Source organism: Taudactylus pleione, unplaced genomic scaffold, assembly GCF_031769625.1.
Source record: "Taudactylus pleione unplaced genomic scaffold, aTauple2 ptg000788l, whole genome shotgun sequence".
NCBI classification, from domain to species: domain Eukaryota; kingdom Metazoa; phylum Chordata; class Amphibia; order Anura; family Myobatrachidae; genus Taudactylus; species Taudactylus pleione.
The window spans coordinates 897,631-915,801 of record NW_028285190.1 but is presented as its reverse complement, the minus strand read 5'-3'; the positions used below and the strand labels follow the sequence as shown (position 1 = coordinate 915,801).

Here is an 18,171-nt window from a genome sequence, read left to right as displayed (position 1 = left end):
GGGGGTCCTGCGCTCTGGATTTGAACCCTAGTATGTTAGGGACCTACCCGAAAGAGGTTATATGGATATGGTGGGTGGGCCCATAAGCTTGACCATGATTATGCTAAAAACCTCTATTGATTGCAAAATTTTATTGCATTTATATATATTATTAATAATTTGGAGTTGTGCACCTGAGATTTGTCTGTTTCTGTGCCTGCAATTAGTCTCATCAGGTAGCACCTCCCATCATATATATAGTCAGGTTGTGCAGTCCAGAAATTTTCCCATATGCTCCGTAATTATCCCCACTGCCTCCACAGACACATCCTCAAAACATGACCTGTTGAGAACCCCTGTAGTTGATCGTTGTATTGTATCTTCAGAGACACACATTTGGAATTACTACTTTCACAAGCCATTTTCATGTTTCGCCAGATGCTGAATCCTAACGTAAGTTTAGTCACAAGGGTCACCTACACATAGTAAGCGTTAGCAGCCATTTTGTGGGCCGAACCTACTGCATAGTCGTGAGACTGCAACTTTTCAATTCACTGGGAACTAATGAGCTCCCCGAGACACTACATGACCAGGTATTTATGAGGCACTAGGTACAAATGACTTGATAGGCTGCATTCTTATGAATATTACTCATGCCCCATCTGTAACAGTACACTTACCTTCATATTACATTACCTTTATGCTAGCCTAGCACAGGCTTTTTACATCCCTCAGCTGACTATCTGGTCATCTATCATTCATGCCCCTTCCTCTTTCTGGACATAAATGTTACACACTTGTTGTGGAATCAGTTCCCGGTTACCATGGCTACGGATTATGATGCTTCTCTATTGGTCCCTACATGAAGAAACTGCACTCTCCTTTAGACTCTATCTCAGTGGTTCTCAAACTCTGGCCCTGATTCAGAGCCGGACGCTCTGACCAGAGCGCTCGCTCTGAATCAGGGCTGTCCTATTTAAATGTGGAGCGGCCTTTTGGACGCTCGCATAGCTGTGGGTTACCACCCACAGCTTATTTGAGCGTCCATGATGATGGTCGCGATGGTCAAGATCATCGCGACCATCGGGCTTGCGACGAGACCCTGCGATAGGGTCTCGTGGCCGCAAGCCCTGGAGTGATTTGGCTCTATCAGAGCCAAAATCACTCCCACTGACATCACTAGTGATGTCAGTGGGGCCGGACCCAGGCGGTAGGCGTTCCCATGGGAACGCCTCCGTCTGGCAGCCACGCCCCCGGCACGCCCACCAAAGGGGGCGTGCTGTCAGTCACCATCGACAGCACGCCCCCTTTGGTGCTGTCGCTGTCCGGGTCTTGCGCATTGGGGTAACATCATGCGCATTGGGGTAACATCGACCCGCTTGCGAGCGTCCTGCGCTCGAGAGCGGGTCTGAATGAGACCCTCTGTCCTCAGGACCCCACACAGTTCTTTTTGCAGGTCACTCAGCAGGTGCACAGGTGTATTCATTACTCACCTACACATTTTAAAAGATCTACAGGTGCAACTAACTATTTCACTAGTAATTATGTGAGGATACCTGCAAAACATGCACTGTTTGGGGTCCTGAGGACCGAGTTTGAGAACCTGTGCTCTATCTAATGGGTCTGTCAACTGCAGCAGTCTCATTTTGCATCTGGATCAGCTCTCCACAGAGCATACCTACAGTCAAATACCAGACCAGGTCAAAGCTATAGCCATGAGCTTGAACTTCACTCGGAGACTTGCTCACTCTCTTTCTGCACCCAATCCTCAAATTCTACCACTTATCTCCAATCCATTCCCCGCCGCGTTACTGTAACTCATAGGTAATCCCATAGTGACACATCCACTATCAGTGCTCTCTAAACAGGGTCATTGCACATACATTAAAACAAAGATGTCCAACATTGATATTCAGAATTACAATGTCCCAAACGCATGATTTTGTTTCATTGTTACCAGTGCTGTAACTGTTGAGATGACAACACAGTTGTAACATGGCTCACTTGTTTTCTGTCCATGAATCAGTCTGGTTTTATGTAAATGAGCAATGTAAATGCAAAGCCTAATAATCCAAAAACAAATTAATTAGTTAATCCTGCCCAGTCTGTAGTTGTTCCAGATTTGCCTTTGAATTTGTCCCTTCAATTTACTGGTGATATGCTGAATTGGGCTTTCAGCCCAAATGATTGCCCTTATTGACAGTGGAGTGGGTTCACATAAGGTCAAGGTTTGCACTGATCTTATCTTGCACAAGGTTTCCCAAACGCAATCTTCAAGGCAGTGTAACAGCCCAAGTTTTAAGGCTATCCATGATTTGAGCCAGGATGCTTATATCAAATTAACTAAAGTATTAATGAAGACTCCTGTAACTAAGCATGACTATCCTTAAAACAAGGACTGTAAAGCTGGGTACACACTAAACGATTGTGTACCCAGCGATGGGACCAAAGATCCAGGGGCGAATCTATAATGGGTGCAGGGTGTGCGGGGAACACGGGCACCTGAGTCCAGGGGGGCCCCACACACCCTGCACCCAAAAGATTACTTACCGCTCCGGAGTCCCACGTCGGCGCGGGGGTCCTGTGCTGAAAAATGGCTGCGGCGGCCATTTTCCCATCGTATGCACAGTACAGGGAAAATGCCCGCCGCAGCCATTTTCCCTGTGACCTGTGCATACATTATAGACTATGGGCACACTCTAGTGCCCAGAGTCTATAACTCCAGTGCTGTACGCACACAGCTCAGTGCGCTGCCGGCTGTCGGGCGGAGAGGAGGGGGCCCGTGTCGGAGACTGCACACGGCCCCACTCCTCTCTAGAAATGCCCCTGCAATGATCCTAGTGCCTTCGGGCCGATATATCGGGTGGTCTGTACACACTGGGTGATCCCATGCCCGACCACCCAATATGCTAGCCCCCGCCGCATAGCGATGCATGGGATCGTCAGCCGCATCGCCTGATATTCCTGTATGTGCAAAAGATCACACGATGCGGCTGACTATCCATCGGGAGCGCACACTACACGATGTAGTGCATAGACTCTGCATGATATGTACTATTTGTCGTTCTGATGCATTGGAATTGGCCAAATCTTTAGCAATATCGAGTAGCATGTAGGGGCCTTTAGGGTTCCCTGAGGACTGAAACTGGGTAGACACTAAACGATTGTGTACCCAGCGATGCGACCTACGATCCCAGTGCCGATGGGCAGACATCAGGCAATCTGTTGCTCGACCACCCGATATGCTGACCTCCGCTGCATAGCGCTCCATGGGATCGTCAGCCGCATCACCTGATCTTCCTGCATATACAAAAGACCAGGCGATGTGGCTGACGAGAAGTCTAAATAAATTGAACATGTTCAGATAATCTAATGGTATATTTTATATAGATTTGATTTGCCATCAGTTGTCTCTAGTGTAATTGTAGAACTGCATAATCTTTTTTTCACCAGCTATTTTATTTTATGATTTTATTTGGTTTTTATTTTCAGAAATATATTATCTTGTTTAATAACTTTCTCTCCTCCTGTTTCACTTCCAGCTTGTTGGTGAAAAGATCTGATGATAACAACAAATACAGACCAGACTGTGAGTCATTTCTAAAGAGATAATTTGAACACAGAATTTACTTCTCTCTTGTACTTTGTTAGTTTATTCTTCATAGGTATAAATATTAGGATGTACTATCCAGGGGCACATTACTGTCGGACAGAGGGGTTTTTATTAAACACAGTGTATGTCACATGCTGGATCCTGGGGCCTCATGACTGGATCCTGGCAGTGTAACTTAGTATCAATTTGTTCCTCCCCACTGGCTGCCTGCAGCGCACCCAAGTCTCCACTTCCTGGTGGTTCCTGCAATTCTGGACTATGGGCGCCGCCATCTACAATTTAGTCACATGACCCGCTCTGCCAATAAGCACTAAGCAGCTCCCAGTCACATATCGATCAGTTTATCTGTGCCTAGGGCGTCCTATTTAAACCCAGGAAATACTGGCAGAACATTGCTAGTACAATTTGTCATCCAGAGGACCTACAGTAGTGCCCTGGATTCTAGTTTTTCATTGCTTCTTTGCATTCTGTTCAAGTATATTCATGAAGTCTGCTCCAGTTGTGCTTCCCAGCATTCTGTTCCAGTTTGTTCCTGCAGCCTGCTACAGAATGCTGGGAAGCACAACTGGTCCAGCTCCTCTGCGAAGAGGCAAATCCTGAAACTCTGCATGTGCCTATCTTCCAGCCAGGGCCATAACTGGGGTGGTGTGACCAGTGTCATGGCACAGGGCAGGGGGCACTGTTTGGGTCTGTCAGTTTTCCTGTTTATTATCATTCTCACTTGTAGCTTCCTCATCTTTTATCCCCAGCATCTCCTGTCCTCCCCTATCTCTTCCCTGGTCCTTTGGTCCTTCCCCATGAGGCCAAGGCTCTTAGTGCACCTGACAATCTTCTGTCCCTATTTAAAAAATGGAGGGGGGGGGGTGGGAGGGCGCCAATGCTCTCTCTGGCACAGGGCACCAAAAAGTCTAGTTACGGCTCTGCTTCCAGCTATTGGCAAATCCTGCGAGTCTGCATCCATGTACCTGTGCCTTGGTATGCCCCCCTGGCATTCTGCCTTTGGATTCTTCTCAGCAGCATCAATCTTCCTAGAGCTGTGACAGTGTAACAGGTGGTCATACAGTGCGACACCTAACAGTAACATGACCACAGAGCATGATCTGGCCACAGGGGACACCAGTCACCCGGATGTTGTTTGATGACCAAACACTGATGGCTAGTCATTTGGAAAGCTTCATTATCTGGTATCGAGGTCTTTTGAGGCCAAACATGCTGAGATATTCACAAACAGAAAATATGTGCCTGCGCTTGAAAATGAATAAATGTCCTGTATATTACTGTAAATGATGATGACTAAGTATGTACTTTTATAGATTTATTTATTGCTGTATTAGAGAATTAAGTGGAGTCACACGGCTCCTCTCTGCAATCAATAAATAACAGTGTTTTCATAGGAAAATGCTGGCGTGGGGCTGGGAAAAAAAGGGAGGGGAGAGACTGCTAACAGCCTTGATAAAGTTCCTATGGAGGAAGTATGGAATAGAATAAAAAAATTCAGGATAATAAAAATTATGTACATGTAAAAGTCTCAAAGGGAAAAAAATCAGGCAATTAGAAAACAAGGTGTTGTCTTTGGTAGTTGCGCTCTGGAGGGTCGGCGTCCCGTACCCTCCAGTCCGACAACTTATCCGGTGTCCTGCAGGTGCCGAGGTCCTCTGCTATCCTTCATGTTAAGTCCCACTGCCTCCTGTTGGAGTGTGCGCCTCGTTACACTCTCACTATTGGTCCACCTCAATCACCAGCTGTGAAGTTGTCTGCCGGAGCCCACGTTCCCTTCCGGTCACGTGGTCCCGGCTGACAGATGACGCGGCCAGTCGCTCGACCCACCGGCCGGTGGGGAGACTTGGGGGATGTAGTCGGTCGGCAGTTCGGGCTGTGCACGTGGGCCGTGCACAGTTTGGACGTTGTCCTGGATTAGGTTAGGAATACTAGGCACGAAGGTGAGCTGATGGAGGAAGAAAGTATGTGTGGATGTCCGACACTTAGCGGCTTGTCAGCCTTCTTCAGGGATGTTCTGTGATGAAATTAATGGTCTCTTTAAATAGGGGAGACCCACTTACATGGTTGACGTGTGGTGATTGTTGTCATGGAAACACATCATATGTGATACACTGGGCCAGCCCAAGCCTAGATTTTTTTGGTAAGCGAATATAGATTTTGGCACCCCTAAGTTATATGTTTGATTGTGCGTTTTTTTTTGTTTTTTTTTTAATTTAGCTTAAATATTGGTCCCGCACTCCAGGCACACCTTATATTAATAATTGTATAGTTTGTAATAATATAGTTCTATATGGAAGAGAAATTGATTTATGGGTTTCGTTTTCAGAATATTTCCAATGAGGCCAGCTGTAACCTTAGGCATTATGGGTGGCAGAAAGGTAAAGCTGAGAAAATGTAACTTGATGTAAATGAGCCAAGAGGTGAGGATAAATGATGTAGGATCTGGCACTACATTCAGCTCTGTAACACATAGCTACAAATGATGTGAGTAGTGGATAAAGGTGCCCCAGTTATGTCCCAGGTTCAGGATAATAATGTGACAATACACAAGGTGAATCTTTAGATCAAAAGACCAGTTTTATCTAAAAACAACATGTTATGAACACTCTAAACAAAATTTGCACATTTCCATATTGTTATAAGTTACATAAATTAAGATCGAAATAGCCCTGTCATATACAAGTAATGCATTGCAACACATCTAAAAACAGAAGGTATTCTCATAACTACTGTAGCGGATATCAACCAGCATTACAACACAGAACAAAACAATCCTAGCAAATTTTAAGAACTGTTGTATTCCTAGCTGGGTACCAGAGGTATCACAAACTTTCCAACTAAATTTATGATTATATTTTTCAGTGAAAGATATAGAGCAGTGGTTCTCAAACTCTGTCCTCAGGACCCCACACAGATCACATTTTCCAGGTTACCCAGCAGGAGCACAGGTGTCCTCATTACTCACTGACACATTTTAAAAGATCCACAGGTGGAGCTAATTATTTCACTTGCGATTCTGTAAGGAGACCTGGAAAACATGCACTGTTTGGGGTCCTGAGGAGCGAGTTTGAGAACCTGTGATATAGAGTAAACACTGTTGCACATACAGTACTCAACCAAAAATGCAATACTTCAAATTAAAATATTGAATGACTTTAAACTCTGAGCAGGCAGATTGCTCTAACTGCTTAAATACAGTTAGGTCCATATATATTTGGACGTTGACTCATTTTGTTATTTTAGCAGTTTTTAAAAAAAATACAAGTGACAATTATATAATGAATATGGTTCTACAGTGTATACTATCCACTTTAAATTGAGGGTATTAAAATCCAAAATGTATGAAGAGTTAAGGAATTACAGCTCTTTAATATGTAGCCCCTCTTTTCAAGCAGGCAAAAATGTTTGGAGTTGATTCCAACTGAGGCAATTACATTTAGAAGATGTTGCTGTGAACTCTCAATATAAGTGACACAGGTCATCCTTGGGCTGTAAAAACAAAAAAATCCATGAGAGACAGTGTGAACCGTAGGAGTGACCAAATCAAGTGTGGCACATTCTAAAAAAAGAACAAAGCACTGGTCATCTTACAACACAAAAAGGGCTGGACGTCCATGGAAGACAGCAATGGTGGATGTTCACAGCAGCCTTTGCATGGTCAGTGATCATGCTGAGTGAACAAAATTGTGGGTCCCAGGGATCCCTCACTTGGGGTCCTGATCCACTGTTTATTGGTCCATCACATATTAAGGGTGGTGAGGGCAGACAGCAGTTGCGACAATGCTCGGGGGCAAGGAGGGGGCTAGGGGCAGGCAGTTCTGGAGGTAGGGAGGGGGTGCAAGGGTAGATAGCACCCGGCACAGTACTGGGAGGCAAGGAGGGGGTTAGGGGCAGGCAGTACTGGGGTAGTAAGGTTTTAAGAGTAGATAGCTGCTAGGGCAGTACTTGGGGGCAAGGAAGATGTTAGGGGCAGTGCTGGGGGTAGGGAGGGGGGGCATGATGGCATCTGGGGCAGCACTGGGAGTAGGGAGGGGGCAAGTGTAGATAGCAGCTGGGTGCACACAATGTTCATTGTGACAGCATGCCCAGCCCCTTACAGAATGTGTCAGCATCGCCCCTTTACAGTCACAAATTGACTACTGCAACCTTCTAAACACCCATCTGTCCCAGTTTCTGTCCATCCTAAGTACAGCGATCAGACTGATCTCTCATCTCCTACCATCCTCTGTACCTCTCTGCACATAACTACAGAAAATCACCATGTCATCCATAATCTGGTTTATATGGTTTATCCTCTGCTACACAAACAAATCATACATCTCATATCTCCTCTCTCCCCATAATGCTCAGGCCTATTCAGTTAACTGCAGTGGCTACAATATGGCGTAGAAACACTGGTACCGGCAGCACATCGCATGCGCATTATTGCAATATTGGGGGAGTCTGTAGGGCAGGGCAGTCCGCGGCACTATATTAGCACCGCAGCCAATAAGTGTCAGACAGGCTTTTATTGGCTGCTGCACCCAGGGCCAGAGCCAGGCTGGAGCTCACCCATGACCTCCGCCTTCTGGCTCCCGCACTGGGTGACGTCATGACGTCTCTCCCATAGTGTCGAGCGGGACCGGAGGAGCGGATGGCGGTGGGCACAGGAGGGGTGATTTGGTAAGTAAATTATGTGTGTGTGTTTTAGGTGTACGGGCCATTACTACTGTACTGGGGCACTAATGAAGGCACTGTATAATAGGCACTGCATAAGGGGCACTGCTACTTGGGGCATTTCATAAGGGGCACTGCTACTGGGTGCATTGCATAAGGGGCACTGCAACTGGGGGCATTAAGGTGCATATGGAATGGAAAGGAATGTTTCCAGAGTGACGAGAAATGCTGGTGTGTCATGTTGACACGCCCCTTGTGGCATCTGGGCATGCCCACTTTTTTGCGCGCACAGTTTTGGGGTGGCTCAGTTTTTCATCTTGCACTGGGCTCCAAAGACCCTAGTTACGCCACTGCTTAAGTTTTGTTTTTCCCACTGCGGGCTGCCTGTGGAGCAACTGATGATGATGATGATAATAATAGAGTTGTTGTTATTATTGATTTTTCATTATTTCATTGGAAAAAAAAGGACTATCAGGAAATCAATGGATACATTTTCTGCCAACTAAAATATTTCCACTCATATTACTGTGTGGGTGACCTGTCTGTTCAATATAAAAGTAAAAAAAAAAAATCTTGTTTTTTATTCCACTGAGAGAACCTCATTTTCATCAGATTTGTTATTTTATGAAGATGTAATATTGAGCAGCGCGATGTGAAACTTTCGCTATAGGCTCCAATGGAACAGTGCCCCGTGTGGACAGATTATGATACATGGTAGGATATGTGCAATAACATATGAAATAGTTTTGTGAAAGCATAGTTAGTAGTAATGAGACAGAATAGCTGTATAAAACACATTACACTGCAACATGTCACACAGTCTCCACTGAATCGTTCTGCAATGATTTATAATGTGCCTCCCACAAACACCAGACAGGCATACTAACCTCCGTGACGGCTCACTTAGTAAATACAAGGCCAGCCCCAGCCCTTGTCATGCAGTTTGCCCTTAAGGCAGAACTCTGTATTGCTGGTGGACAATTATACGAAGCAGTCGAGGAAGCCGAGAGATTAGTGTGCAGTCATCATTTTATACTTCCATCAGAAGTTGTTTTTTATCAGAGTAAGCAAATAATAAAATTCCTACTTTTGCCATTATTATGAAACTGTACATTTAAATTTTGGGGATTTAAAGGGACAGATTAAAAAAACAAAACAAACAAACTTATCTTCATATAGAGAACATCATTTCAAAACCAGCAAAAGTATTTTGTGTACTAGTAGATTTGACTCGGCAATGTGTCTGTCTCTCTATTTTCAGGACCATCCGTTTGTTTTCTACATACAGGGGCTAAGCGAGCAGGGCCCTCTTACCTCTTGTCTGTCGTTACCCAGTCTTGTTTTATTATTGTTTTGTTCTCAATTGTAATGCGCAACTGAATATGCTGGTGCTATATAATAATAAGGGCTGTAGTAGGTATCACCGCCGGACACATGTCCTGACACCGGCAGCCCGGCAAGGGTGAAAATCCAGATCATCCCTACGGTAAGTATCGCTAACCTAATTCCAACCCTCCCTTAGGGTTGCCTAACCCTAACCTCCCCCCCCCCCCCCCCCCAAGTGCCTAAACCTAACCCCCCTCTCCCCGCGCCTACACCAAAGTCCCCCGGGGGGGTGCCTAACCCTAACCTCCCCCCTGGGGTGCCTAACCCTAACCTCCCGGGGGGTTGCCTAACCCTCACCCCCCCCTGCAGCTGTCCGCGCCCGGCATCACTTCGATCGGGATGCCGGGCGTTTGTCTTCCGGTGTCAGGTTAATGACAGGCCGGGATTAGAATGTCTGGAAGCCGGCGGTCGGGATTTAGACCGTCGGCTTCCAAACTACATCCCAGGATAAAACCGACTTGGCTTGGCGCATTCCCACCCAAATCCAGAGCCTGAGCTGCATTGCCATCAGCAACAGTAGCTTTTGCCAATAACATAGTTTTCCTAGGTGTATGTGTCTTATTCCGGGGTCTGCATCTTATCACATGTACTATACTTGACCCTTAGTTAGAAGACCTGCATTTCGCCTCATACTGCCCATCCAAGCACAGGCAGAATTACATAGACGCATATGTGTTTGTGCACTGTTCTTTGACAAATTCATGTGAGATACCAGCGTAGTACTCTGTGCATCAAGCCAGCAATCTGTGACTCATGTTACTTATATTCCCATAATTCAGAAAACTGATCCTCTGAAATGATCAGTATGTGGGGATACACCATACTAAATGTTATCTAGTATGGCATAGAGCTTTGCCATCACAACAAACTCCAGCAAACTCCAGCAACTTTCCACTCGCACCTCCCTGAGGGTGAGAGATGGAAAGGAAAATCTTTATTGTAAGGTTAAAATGTGGGGACACTGTGCTGAACCCCTTGGCTACCCCCCTAATGACCAATTAGGCAATTGGAAGTTTCTAATTAGCTTATTTAGTCCGATAATTACATGTCATTTTTTGAGGTAAAAAAAAGTCATCAAATTACCCCCAAATTAACTTTTTCGTTCGTTTAGGCACCCCAAATTTAATTACAATAATTTTTTCAGTTGAGAAATAATTTGTTTTTAGCTTTTTTTTTTTTTTTTTTTTTCCATTTTTCAAGGTGCCCTCAAAGTACCCCAAAATCACCCTTTTTCATACTTTTTGCATTTTTCGTTTAATTCGTTAAAAAAAAAACTTTTTCGTTTTAATCTTTATAATTTTCTTGCATTTCAAAAAAAAAAAAAAAGCACCAATCAAGCCATTTGACACCATTTCAAAGCCTAATGCCCACAAACAGCCGTCTATACAGTCCTGCTACCGAAATTATCCATTTTGGGGGGGTCCAGGATGGTCTCCCCACATTTTCATGCATTTCTCGCAAATCTCATTTGGCAGTCAGTTCGCACCCCTCCGCTGCGAGTAGTGCGATTAAGCATTTTAATTGGATTGGAGAATTGTCGGGAGTGCGCTTCGCGTTGAAGTGTGCGAGTTTAAAGAAACAAACTCGCCACTTGCAATTCGCACCTAATTGGATCGAGCCCTATAGGTGAGTTTTATATTGAAGTCTAGAGAGGACATGCATTTTGCATTGTCTAACTAATGGAGCGTACACACGGTCAGATTTGTCAGACTTGTCAGATGAACGATTGAACGATTAAACGATCTGAACGATTGAACGATTTTTGACTGCATTAAAATGAATGGAATCGTCCAAGTCTGACTGCAAACCCATCAGATGTCAGATATCGTTATCTGACAAACGGGAACGCGCATCGTTGATCGTCCATCGTTCAGGCATGTCAGATATGAACGATTTTCCTTCAGATATGAACGACCGAACGATTTTTAAATCGTTATCGTTCATATCTGAAGGAAAAATCTGATCGTGTGTATGCACCATAAGGCCGGGTACACACTAGAACAATATCGGCACGATTTGTCAGACTGAATTTTGACATTTTGTACCACACCCTTGTGAGCTGGTTACATACATGCATGCATGTAAACACAAACATACCTATGGCAATCAGTGACGGAGGGATTGTATGTGTCTTTATGTAAATAAAGATTTTATTGTGTGTTTTTCTTATAATTTCTCCTTACATTACAGGTTCTAGCGTGCCCTGGATACCAGGGCATGCTGGCACTTGTGGTTCCTCAAGTGCCAACATGCCCTGGCTGCCATAGGTAAGCCTGAGTTTGAAGTACTAGAAGTGTCCATCATGCCCAACACTTTAAAGTTGGCCAGGACATGCTGTGACTTGTAGTTCACCAGGGAAAGTATGATATATTTATTATTTTCTATTTTTGGAACATTAATCTAACATTGACCGCCCAAGGGTTTTGGGCATGGCCCTGGTGCTATAAGCAATAGGGCTGGCTTTACTTAGGGCATTTGATTATTCCCTCTAGGGAGTACAACCACATAGTGACCGGCCTAGGGTTGGTGTGGCACTGTGGCAGGGGGACCACATACTGCAAGTGTCTTTGCTATAGTGCTGGCAAAGCCTAGTGTGGCATTTTGGATACTATCTATACATGCCAAAATCTCCCGGAAGTTCCCTAATTTGGGGGAGCTCTTTCAGCCCCACCAGACAGAGTTCACCAGTCTCCCAGAGCCACCCGTTTCTAGACTGAGGAGGGCAGCCAGGAGGTACGATGAATCAATTCACTTTGAATTGTGTCACCAAAGCCCAGCCCCCGTTGTAAATGGCCACGAATAACAGCTTTGAACAGTAGGGGGTGGGGTCACAATCCCTTGTAGCCCTGTCCTCTGCTGTAAAATGCTGCAAATTGCTGCTTTAAAGACTAATGAAAGTATGTAAGTAGGATACTAATACTAAGGAATTTGTGCCCCTCTTATATGGATGCAAGTAATCTTAGATGTAAGATTTGTCCTGAACAAAATGCAGTTTGCTACACTGCCTATCCTAAGTTGTAACTGTAGTAACATGTGAGTTTATTGGGGGGCATGTTATACATTTGCAATTACACCCGATTTGTGTCCAGCAGTGTATAATAACTGTAGACAATAAAACTGTAAAAAAATAATGTTCTAGTTTTCTATTGAAAGAACCAGTAATGTTTTTTTTTTTTTTCTTTAGTATTACAATCTACCACTGACTTCAATCATTTTATTGCAGATGCCGGATTTGAAATTCCCAATCGGTTCGTGGTAGGTTACGCCCTGGATTACAATGAGCACTTCCGAGATCTTCAAGTGAGTGCACTTAGTCAGTGGGGAAGTGTTAGATCTTAATCTTTGCGGGATTCCGAGACTTTATAATGGTTGAAGCACAACTGCACATTATAGCTTGTTACCTGTGTGTACAACCTGTGTAACATTTGTAAACTCATTTTAAGGATTATGAATATAAAACACACAAAGTAAAATACTATTGTAAATTTTGTGACCTGCATTTAATAATCCAACTCTAATGCAGCCCATTCATCTATGGCCCGATTCCCCGTTCTGCCGCCACCAAACAGATTCACCGATCTTCGGGGCGGAATTGGGGAATTTACATTGTTCAATATGTTGTATGTCCCCAGTTCCATCGTAGATATATGGGCCCCATAAATGCAGATAAAGTTACATTTAGAATTTTATTACAAGTGTATCCAATAATCCTCTAAAAGACAAATTAAAACTTTAGAGATTTCCTATAGCAATACAACTAACAAAATAGCGTAACTCCAACTGATGTAATCCATGTTCTCTGGGACAAAATGATCTACTCCAGGTTTCTACTGTTTAAATCCTACTTTAAGTGTAGCAGTTAAACACCCTAATGGAAATATCATTTAACTCTGCAAGGAATGTAATTTTATTTAATGTACTTTCTGATGCTCCTTATCATACAGTATCTTCTATTAGATCTACATCTCAGTTATTGAAACAGTGCCATCTGCAGGCAGAAGGTTGTAATGGCATTACACAACTCGCTAAGAGAAATGTACATAAAGATTGCTATTATCATTTGGCAAAACAGGAAACCTCATTACCATGACGTTGTGAATATTTTCAAATGCAAAATACAAATCTATTTGAATTCTAACAACACTGTGGAATAGAAATTCAGGCCACGCTCGCAGCGAACTTGTCACCAAGTATTGATTGTAATTTTTTTTTTTTATACTGCACATTATGCATACTTGTTTCCGTCATCATTTGTTGCAGGGTAGGTGAGCTTTAGATTGGTAGTCCCCTAATATATACAATATAGCTCAGTGTGCCGGGCTATTAATATACGGAGTGTGCCAAGTTATATGTTCTCTAAAAACAGTATTGTTTAAGTTTTTAAAACCAATTGTGCACTAGGTACTATATACAAGGTCATTCTGCCCTGAGGCCTTCTCAGAAACAATCGTACAAATACTCCAAATAGCCACTGTAGTTCCAAGTTTAGTGCACACAAGTACTAGCAAGACTTGCCAGGGTGCTAGATCAAATAGTGTTTCAGGCAGATCTTCAGTCTACTCCTAATGCCTTGACAGGGTACCTATCTCCACTGGAGGCAGCCATTTTTTAGCCGTGAGATTCAGAAAGCAGCAGGTATCTAGTGGCATCGGGCCTGATTCACTACGGAACGCAATATTGCATATGCACGCAGTTCAACAGCGATAGTATGCTAATTCATCGCGATCGCAATGAAAATTCAGCACTACATAAGGACGCCCACTCTACATTGCTCAAATCCGTAATAATTAGCAGAATAGCGAACCCATCGGTAACATCAAGTACCATCACAGCCTCACGCACACATGCACAAGCTCTGACCTTACTCAGAAATTGCTAACAACCACGCACATGCTATGAGGCCTCAAGCTGCGTATGGCATTGCAGTGGGAAATTTATGCACGCCCCTGCAACGGCATGCGAACGCACTGGCACGCCTGTGTTTCCCCGATGAACCCCCGGTACCACCCACAAACTGTGCTTCCTGTCAATCTGCGAGGGGTCTGCGTAGCACTAGCTATGTCGCACACTGCGATGCATGCACAGTACGCTACAATCGGCTGATTGCGTGCATATTACCAACTGCATACGGTAGTGAATAAAGCCCATTATGAGGCAGCCGCCATGGTTTATTTAGGGACATATGTGCTTAAAAATAAACATCTGGAAAGTAAATGGTTTCAATCCAGCTAAAGCCAGTAACTGTGCATAGAGTTATACAAGGGGATATACACTTGTCATATATTTTAGCTGTAGGATTATAATTTGATTTTCCACTTGCTGTGTTTCTGTAATGCATAAACCCAAGCGATACAAATAAATTCCAGCCATCCATGTGTTAAAAGTATTTAATTATGTCTGTGAGCGGAGACAGTTGAGAATTGCCTTGGAAACTGAGCGCAAGTGGGAAAATTGTCTATAACCAGTAACTGATTTAATCCTCACCAAAAGGTTTGTGTTTAATTTGCCTGTGTATATGGTTCACTTTTTTTTCTTTTTCTGTATAAACCAATTAGAGTACTGGAATTTTTACAGTAGAAATATATATTACACAGCTGGAACCTGTGACTGTCTGTCAGGGAGAGGAATGTTTATTCATTGGCGCTGTGGCTGAAGCAAAGTTTATTTGTTTTGTTTTTTTCCTCTCTTAGGTTTTATGTGTTAGCTAAACCTAAAGAGTCTATTTTGCAATTATAAGGCCAGACCTATACAGTATGCAGTCATTCTATTTTGTTACATTTACATGAAGCCTTATCAATCCACAAGAAGTAACAAATAAATAAGATTTTTACACATTAGTTACAAATCAACAAAAAAATAATAATATGGCACACTTCTGATGCTACAAAATGAAGGGTTGGTAACCCTCTGCTCTAACTAAGATATCTAAAAATATATATTGTCTTGACGAAGGCCACATTATCCATATGTCACAACGGGATGCAGTCAGGAAGCCAACGGTCGAAATGCCGACCGCCGGCTTCCCAACACTGCAATCCCAACAGGGGACTAATGATAGGTCTCGAAACCCGACTCCTATCATTATCCCTACGCTGGGAGCCCGACGCCCAGCATACCAAACGAAGGTAAGTCGGGCGCTGACAGCTGCGGGGGGGAGGGATAGGTTAGGGGCTCCCGGGTAGGATTTAGGGTTAAGCTTCCCCCCCGGGAGGATTAGGGTTGGGCTAGGATAAGGGGGGGCGATTAGGGTTAGGCACCACCTGGGAGGATTAGGGGAAGGGGGGGGTTAGGGTTAGGCACCCCCAGGGGGAGGTTAGATTTAGGTACTCCCCCGAGAGACTTAGGTTTAGGCTGCAGGGAAGGGGGAGGTTAGGGTTAGGCACTTACAGGGGGGGTTAAGGTTAGGCACCCCTAAGGGTGGGTCAGGGGGGGGGAGAGGGTTAGTAAAAGCAAAAAAAACCTTCTATGTCGGGATCTTCTGTTGCCGGCGTACCGATTGAAACATGCGTCCGGCTGTGTTTCATACCGATCCCATCACAACTATGTGGTTGTGCACTGAATAGTACTATACTATTGAATAAAGGCTTTGGCAGAATCTGCCAATGATTTGTCACTTGGGAGAAGCTTTTACTGGCCAAGCTTAGGAACTTGGCCACGTCCATTCTGACAAAGAATCACTATGGTGCTTGCTCTTCACAAAGGCTGAGGAGGGGAGGGCGATCCTTTGTGTTCAGGGCTGGCACAGGTCCTTGTCGTGGTCTCCAGACATTGGTAATCCGTATCAGCCCCTCTCCCACTTGGCACCCTTGATAGGTTATCTACAAGCCAGCTAGGCAAGAAACTAACACCCAAAATGAAAGCCTGTAATTTGGTTAAAGTGAAACTGGTCCTAATCCCTGAGATGTGGTTCCAACCTGTGATTAAACCTGGCTGCTGGAGGTAAATTATTGATGTCTGGAAACTGTAGACTGAAAAAAGGGCCCAAGGACAAGGGCGTAACTACCCTAGGTGCAGCTTCTATAGGGCCCACTGCTGAGGGGTCCTGTGTTCCTTGTCTGTCCCATGTTTCTATGTGGGGTTTTTTTTTACCCGGGGGCCCCAGCAAATGTTGCTTTTGGGGGCCAGAAACTACTACTTCGCCCCTGCGCAAGGATGTTATGAATAAAGTGGAGGTTTATGATCTGTATAGTAAGCAATAAATATGTACTAAATTGTCCTAAATTGCTTTGCAGCATATATGTATCATCAATGAAAAAGGCAAAGAGAAGTACAAGGTGTGAAAACTCTGCATTGCATTCTGCTTTCCAATTATTCGAACAAAGAAAGACGACCTGAAACATGAAGAGCTCTCATGTGAGGGAGGAAAGTCTCATTCCTATGACTGCAATAAACTCTCAGTCCCTAAATGAGGTGCAGTTACTTCTAATCCTTGTAAATCAAGATTGGATTATTAAAGAGCAATTATGTCTATTTTATAGGGATGTGTCTCCTTTAAATAAGGATCCTGAAGTTTATTATATAAGCAGCACTCAGAAATTTTGCACGAGCCCTTGCTTTATTTGATGGGGTGAAGAAAATTCCAGCAATTATCAACTGATCATAATCAGTCAATGTTTCCAATTGTAAAGCGCAACGGAATATGCTGCGCTATATAAGAAACTGTTAATAAATAAATAAAATAAAATCAGTGCATTGTGGGAACTGTTGGATACCTGCTTGGCTTTGACAAGGAATCATTTGATTGCTAAGACGTAGACTTATCCCTATAGCTACTATATAAAAATGGTGATTTCTGTATTATGTCTCCTGCGTTACCTGCAACTATAGTAGGGGTGACCTGCTGTAGAGATACTGTCGTTCTCCAGCTGTGTAACTGAGCTATCTGCAGCCCAACTAATGAATCTCCAACTTGTGTGTTGTTCTCGTTCTAGAGAAGGATGAAAGGAAGTATCCTGTGATGTCACAGTCTGGGAATATATGAATGATGAGGATTGGCAATTATTTGTATGCCCTGATAGAAGGAAAGTGCAGGAGATGATCATAAATTTGGCTCCTTGGATCTCAGCAGCAGAGTGACTTCAGGATAAATTATCACTTTATTACAAGGAATAAATGTTACATAGAGCTCAGTCCAAAACCAACAGTAACTTGTTCCCCATAACACACAGTAAAGCAATGTGTATGTTTCATGCATCAGTGTGTCTACAATTTAGTGAGATTCATATTAAATTCTAGCCTGAGGGGTATATTTACTAAAGTGCGGGTTTTTAGAAGTGGAGATGTTGCCCATAGCAACCAATCACATTCTACTTAACATTTATCTAGCACCCTCTAGAAGATAATAGCTGGATTCTGATTGGTTGCTATGGGCAATATCTCCACTTCAAAAAACCCACACTTTAGTAAATATACCCCGAAAGTCTTTGCGTGATATATATCTATCTAATTTTTTTTTTTTTTTTTTTTTCCACACACATACCCTGATTGGCCACATTATTATGACCACCAGGTAATTTTATGCAAATGATCTATTCTGC

At 43.7% G+C, this 18,171-nt stretch overlaps 1 protein-coding gene across 1 annotated transcript in view; it reads left to right on the top strand.

The window, feature by feature from the left end:
- PRTFDC1 (phosphoribosyl transferase domain containing 1) overlaps window positions 1-17,344 on the top strand; it is a 34,808-nt gene extending 17,464 nt beyond the window's left edge. Inside the window, exons 8-10 of the mRNA XM_088457798.1 lie at window positions 3,522-3,568; window positions 12,858-12,934; window positions 16,867-17,344. Coding sequence (XP_088313924.1) covers window positions 3,522-3,568; window positions 12,858-12,934; window positions 16,867-16,914 — 172 coding nt within the window. The 3' untranslated portion in view covers window positions 16,915-17,344. The remainder of the gene's footprint in view (window positions 1-3,521; window positions 3,569-12,857; window positions 12,935-16,866) is intronic.
- Window positions 17,345-18,171: the final 827 nt, after the last annotated feature.